This window comes from Strix aluco, chromosome 20 (assembly GCF_031877795.1).
Source record: "Strix aluco isolate bStrAlu1 chromosome 20, bStrAlu1.hap1, whole genome shotgun sequence".
NCBI classification, from domain to species: domain Eukaryota; kingdom Metazoa; phylum Chordata; class Aves; order Strigiformes; family Strigidae; genus Strix; species Strix aluco.
Window position 1 is genome coordinate 14,334,786 of NC_133950.1, and position 6,412 is coordinate 14,341,197.

Consider the following 6,412-nt stretch of genomic DNA (forward strand, 5'->3'; position numbering starts at 1 on the left):
CGGGCGTCAGGCTTGCTGAAGCTTTGGCAGCACGTGTGAGGGAGCAGAGACACTTGTTGAAGCAGCAAGAAACCAAACCCAGGAATAAGCCCTGCACCGCTGAGCGAGCAGCACTGCTCACCTGCCCTTGGGGTCTGGGACCCACCCCCCTGTCAGCATCTGCTTCTGCTTGCAGGGCTGATTTACTGCCGTAATAGCCAAAAAACCACTACGGGTTTCTTGCCTCTAGTTTGCCGTTCTATATTTTCTCAGACCTTCTCCTTTTGCCAAAGTACTGTTTGTACCACACTCAACCATGCAGAAGGTGTCAGATTCAGATCAAGTCCCCAGCTAGAAGGGCTCACATGAAAAACCATAACCATAAAATTATTAACAGAAGCACAGGGTTACATTATTAATACCACTCGGTAAGGTCATGTCTATTCCTAATAAAGAGAAATAATGTGCTTTTACATTAAATACTGCAGTTAATCTGCTTCCCCTGTTTGCCTGTCACACACTGCTACCACCAGCCCCGCAGGCTGAGAACCATCCTGTTCTCAGCAGCACCAGGACACCCCCTTTCTGGAGCCAGAGAAGCAAATACAATTTACACTGCAATTTCCCAACCACCTCCATCTACTTCGGCTCTACCTTAACTTCCTTAAGTCACATCAAATGTGATCGGGGTGAACAGAACGTTTTCAAACCATTATTCTTCCTCTTCTTATTGCATACTCAATTCAAGAGATTTTTAGATGTAGGAAAAATACAGTAGAGACAATGTTCAAGTGAATTTTGTGGCAAAGACAGAAGACCTAACCAAGTTTCTAGTAGCAATACTGAAGTAGCCTTCGGACTTCCGTGATGGCAGAATCTTCACGCAGATGCCCAGGATCAGCTTAATGCCGCCACAAGAGGGAGTCTTAAATCTCCTGTTAATACCCAGATGGATTCTAGTTTCAAAACTCGTCTAGTACAAGAGTACACAACAAGCTTTCAAGAGGATTTTACAATGTTATCCTGAGCTCCAACTTTCTTCTCTAGCTTTATAGGAGTATCCTTGTTCTGGAGGTAAAGGTTCTTTAAAATGATGGATCCCAGGTATAAAGACGCAGGTTTTTCTTTTCTTATGAATGAGGGGGGGGGAAATTACCTTCTTTATCTATTCTAGAACCACATTGCAATTGAAGGCAGAGGAAGGGGAGTACACAAGTGGTTTACACAGCCAATCTCAGCTTACAAATGCTTGAAAGGCTGGTTCCACCTGAACTGACTCCTAGAAGTGTATTTTACAGCAGGGATAATAGGTGTAATATGACATGCAACAGAATTATGAAACTTGCAAGGAAGCTAAATAAAACCAATTACTTCCCACCACTGGCTCAGATTTGGTGGCTGTAAGCAGAGCGGGAGTCACTGGTGGACTCCTGGCCTTTTTGGCTAACAGCACACCTTCTCCAGCTCTTTCGCCTTGGGAGCTCAGCAGAGCCATTTGAGACCAGGGCACGTCAAACTGCCAGATGTCTCGAAGAGGAAATTTTCTTTCCAGAAGGCTGCTGTTCAGTTAGCACCACACAGTTCTGCTGCGCCAGAAACACACCCTTCTACCTTACTGAGGTTAGAAATTACACTAGGATTTTACTCTTCCCATCCATAATCTGAAAGAGCAGGTCCTGCTTAACCTAACCCACGGTGTGGCAAGCTATCACGATGCTGGCTTAACATTTTGCCAATTCGACACACGTGATTAGAAGCTCTGGCAGAACTAAGAGCCTACAACATAACAAATAACACTTCTCACATCGCCAGTAAAATATCTGTGTTGTATCTGTATGTGTCTGCTCTCCATCTGCCAAAAAAATGTCAAGAGACATTCCTCAAAAATACTTTTATGGTCTTTACTCAATCTTGACACTCACTTGTTCTAAAGTTTCCAAGAAAACATTACAGCTCCAAAGGGGGCATCTATGTTTGAGTAAAGCCACGCAATGATTTTGAACAGAAACAGCTAGATTCAGCCACTGTCCGAAGCGCCAAGAAACAGACCTCTGGCAACACTTTTTTTTGCAGAGAGTCAGCCATGAGATAAAGACAAGAAGCAGTTATCTCAAAGAGCTTAATGAAAGAAGTGCTCATGATACAGCTGAATTCTACTTGACTTTATCTCTTCATTGTTCTCCTCTGCTGTTCTCTTTGGTACATTCACCTGCCCACTCCTGCCTGAAACTGAAGAGGGACTCTAGGTGAGCAGATAGTTAAATCTGACTTTTAAACGTGGTCAGAGCATCATTACTGGACCAACCATCCAAGAGGTAGCAGATTCAGCTGTCATGAAACAGATGAACAACCTTAAACCTCTGAGGCTGCAGCATAAATCACTTTTTTTTCTGCTTACAGTACTAGCCAGTTTAAGGGTGGGGTTCATAAAAGGCTGCTTAAAAAAATTGCCCCCCTATTAATGCATGTCATTCTTTTCAGAAGCAATTTAATGGGAAAAATACTCTTTAATTATGATTAGGGGCTGACTACTGGAATGCCCATGCCTGTTTATTCAAAAGCAGATGTTCAGCTTTTGATGTTCATATGTTATGCTGACAATAGTAAGTTATTAGCAAAACTTAGTAAGTAATATCTAAAAAGTCTTTCTGCGAGGTTGCCTAACTATTGGAGCGGGTCAGCAACAAAAGATCAGATGTGACACGTGTTAACATCCCAGAACAATTTATCCTCTGCTTGGCCAAACCTCATTTCACTCACTCAGCTGAATGTAATTAGACCTCAAGCTTGTCCTAATTTCAGTCTCCACAGGAAAGGGGTTATCTTTCTTCAGCAGTACATGGCTGCTCTGAAATGCTGGCAGTGATCTGCAAGAAACTGCAAAGGTGCACACCGTCTCACAGATTTAGACAAGGAGCTGCTAAGACAGCCTGATATGTACATTAAAATGCAAACATGTATGCCACAGCACCTGCTTTGAGTCTCAGTCAACACACCCAAGCAGAAAGTAGCAAGAACCCATGAGCCACACGGTGCATGAGCTATTTTTAGATAAATGTTATACAATTTTCCCCCTAGCTCCATGGATCAGAAACATATGCTGCAGCTACAGACCCATTACAGTTTAATCCTACCCCAAACAAGGAGACAGTAAATCCTCAGATCCTAGTACCAGCCAGGCTACTCAAGCAGCAAAGCACTATTCAAGTCTTTGCTATGGCTCAGGCTACACAATCTGGCCCAGAGCAACCTAAACTGCACCTGGCTTTGTGAAAACAAGCTCATTTAATTTTTTCTGACCTCTGTAATAAGGTTCTTGCTATTGGGTGAAAGTGGACAAAAGATTCGATCTACTTTCTACGAAACATATGACTTTTAAATGTTGTAGAAAAGATCAATTAAAGCTCCTTTACTCCTCTATCAAACAGATTATCACAGTGAAACAATGGGAAGAATCTGCCCCAAGCCCCTCAAGTCAGGGCCTCGAGACAGAAAACAAGACATCTTCTTACACTGGGACTGGAAGATCCTTTAGGAGATCATTTTTCCTTAAAGGTGTTGAAAATTTAGTGTGATTTTTCTGATGAAGTAGTCTGTGCCCCCCAATAAAAAATAAAAAAAAAAAAGGAAGCCACAAACCCAGCTGCATGAGGAGCAAGTAGCTGGTAAGTAGAACAAGGATCTTCATGTCAGGAAGAGTACTGACCTCATACCTAGCAAAAGCCACAGATTTGACTAAACCCTTGCTCCAAGACAGATTTTAGGCTACACCTACACAGGAGTCCCTTGGAAAAAAATGTACGATTATCAGTTGCAAGACTAAGGGAAGACATTAACATCCTGTTTGTTCTCAAAAGTTTCCTTGACTCAACTGGCAGCGTTCTTAGTAAGCAAATAAATAAAGTCTCACACCAGTTTTTGATTGATTGAAGCAGTAGTCAAAGACTTGGAGTACATTTACATGACAGCACTGTGCAAAACAGGGAAATACATTTTTTTAGTTACTACGATGTGTGAGTATGCTTAAAGAAGTCTACCAAGCCATGTAATGGTTTGGGGTTCTTTAATGATTAGTTATACCCAACACATACCCGACAATTTACATTTGCAAGCAATCTGTCTCTGTGCTGTAGCTATGGCACAGCCTGCCCATTTTACCAGGACCAGAAAAAGAGCCTACTGCCAAAGGGAGAAGGCTTCAGCTCTCCTTCAATGGGTGGATTTGGCTCTGGTCTAGGTCTAGAGTGATAGACATTCTCAGGCATAGGACGGTCTGTCTTCACTTTCGTAACCTGGAAAGAAAAAGGAAGAAATGATACAACTTCTCACAGCATTTAATAGAAAAGCTAGATTGAGTCAGAACTTAGAAGAACCACCAAGAAGTACCAGGCGACACTAAGGACACACTGTTGATCTGATGGGAGCTCCTATCTCCAGAATAAAAGGGAGAGGATGGGTATTTCACTCAGAACTAGAGAGTAGTTCTACATGCATGTGAGCTTCACTCCTAAAGGAAAGGCCTCTGCACCAGGAAAAGCAAAAATCAAGAGTAAGTGTCACTGAGAAAAGTGCAAGTCTTCCAGGAAAGCAACCCTGAAGAACGCTGACAGAGTCCTGACTTCTGTTAAGTCCACAAACTTCCAGTGCTGAGTTCATGAATCACCTTCTGGCCTGAGTTTGAAACCTGGTCTGAACAAAAGGCAGGGAAGAAGGGAGAGAAGAATCTAGCTATCTGACCAAATAGGTAGGAAATTACCTTAGAGAGCTGTCCCAGATCAGGTCTCACCCAACCCAACTTCTCCAGCACACAGTTATCAAACACTGCCTGCTGCTTCCGGCATCGACGGAGCTCCTGCAAGTTGGTATAGTCAATGCACGTCCAGTACTCGGTAAACGGCTCCGCACAGTGCGTCTTAATTTTCCTGTAAGAGATCACAGAAAGAGAATCATTAGCAAGCGTTAGAATTTTAATGCTCTTCTCTCTTACTCATTCAAACCTCAACTTGTGATAGTGTTTTTTGTAGTTTTAAGTTCTGGGGAACATTTAACGTATTCAGAGAAGTCTGTATCTGAAGCATCATTAAACAAAACTTGATAACAATACCAGTTAAATTTGTATCATTGTATCTACAAGTAGGGATAGCAATAACTTAACTAATATGTGGAAGGTATTCTTGCTAGGTAGACATACACAGCTCCTCCATATGAGACCTTTTGTTTTAGTGTATATTATAGAATGCTCTAAAGCTTCCAAACTAATTTGATGTCTTAAGCTCAAGAAGACATGCTTAGAACAGAGGTTGCTGATTACTAGCTGCTATACTGGAAGCGGACATGCTTTGAGCTAATTAAACTAGGCCTTTTACTAGCAACTTAAGAACATGATACTGGCATGATCCACGCCTTGGATCTACACTTTTGGTCAGAAGAGGCAAATGGTGTATCGACTCGAGCTTTCACAGTAAGTTCACCTGTGAAACAGAGAGGACAGACAGTGCAACGCTTAGGTTGGTTTCCTAAATTTCATAATATAGTTGCAAGGTGCTGAAGCAGCAAGCCTCCCACCAACCCCCAGCATTCCTTTGTCAACCTAACAAAAACCTGAGCCACCTATTCTGGAGCAGAGGCCATGGAGCTTCATATGAAAGGATAAATAAAGGTATAAATAAATAAACAAATAATGGAGGGCACAGCCTCTATTTTTAAGAGTTAAAGTTTAAGAAGCAACAATAGAGACTCTGAAGGTCGCGGTGGGAGCAGCTTTTTTAATTAAACCGAGTGACTGCCAGTGCACGAATAACAGAGCTCGGCACGGATGCACTACACCGGGAGAGGCTCCGGAACGCTCTCGGGGCAGGCGAAGGCCCCGCCGGGCAGCGAGCGGCCGCAGCCGGGGGCGCTCCGCCCGGCAGCCCCCGGGGCGCGGGGAGGGGGCCCCGCTCACCTGAAGAACTCGAGGGCGCACTGGTTGACCTGGCGTCCCTCCCGCAGGCACCTCCGCGGGTCCTTCTCCTCCCAGCGGCATAGCATGAACTCCTTGTTGGGGCGGTCGCACTGCGCGCCGTAGTGGTGGGCCGCGGCCTTCAGCACGGCCGAGCTGACGCTCACCTGCAGCGGGGCAGAGCGGCAATGGGGGCGGCCCGCCCGGGCGCCGGCCCGCGGCGGAAAGGCCCGGCGGCGGCGGCCGGGCGCTCACTCACCTCCTGCACGTCGAGCTCCTCCAGGGAGGGCACCTGCAGGGAGCCCGGCATGGCGGCGGCGCCGCTCTCCTTGAGCTCCCCTCGGCGCCCGCCCGCCGCCGCGCACGCGCCGCCGGCAGGGCGCGGGGAGGGCGCACGCGCGGCCGACAGGGGGCGGAGCGTGCGCGTGCGCGGGGCCGCGAGGGGCGGGGCTTGGGGACCCGCCGCGCCGCCGTTGCCATGGCGACGTGGCC

General features: G+C 45.8%; 1 protein-coding gene across 1 annotated transcript; it reads right to left on the minus strand.

The window, feature by feature from the left end:
- Positions 1-4,025: 4,025 nt before the first annotated feature.
- NDUFA8 (NADH:ubiquinone oxidoreductase subunit A8) lies at positions 4,026-6,297 on the minus strand. The gene is made up of 4 exons (XM_074846249.1): positions 6,180-6,297; positions 5,924-6,087; positions 4,736-4,901; positions 4,026-4,271 (listed from the first exon to the last, which is right to left on the minus strand). Exons 1-4 carry the CDS (start codon positions 6,228-6,230, stop codon positions 4,134-4,136), a joined length of 519 nt encoding a protein of 172 aa, XP_074702350.1. The 5' UTR covers positions 6,231-6,297; the 3' UTR covers positions 4,026-4,133.
- Positions 6,298-6,412: the final 115 nt, after the last annotated feature.

Excerpts from the sequence above, each read along its gene's own strand:
- NDUFA8 (XM_074846249.1), bottom strand. The coding sequence starts at position 6,230 with ATGCCGGGCTCCCTGCAGGTGCCCTCCCTGGAGGAGCTCGACGTGCAG. Across the intron at positions 4,902-5,923 it reads TGCGCCCTCGAGTTCTTCAG|GAAAATTAAGACGCACTGTG; the intron begins GTGAGCGGGGCC and ends GATCTCTTACAG. Across the intron at positions 4,272-4,735 it reads ATCTGGGACAGCTCTCTAAG|GTTACGAAAGTGAAGACAGA; the intron begins GTAATTTCCTAC and ends TTTTCTTTCCAG.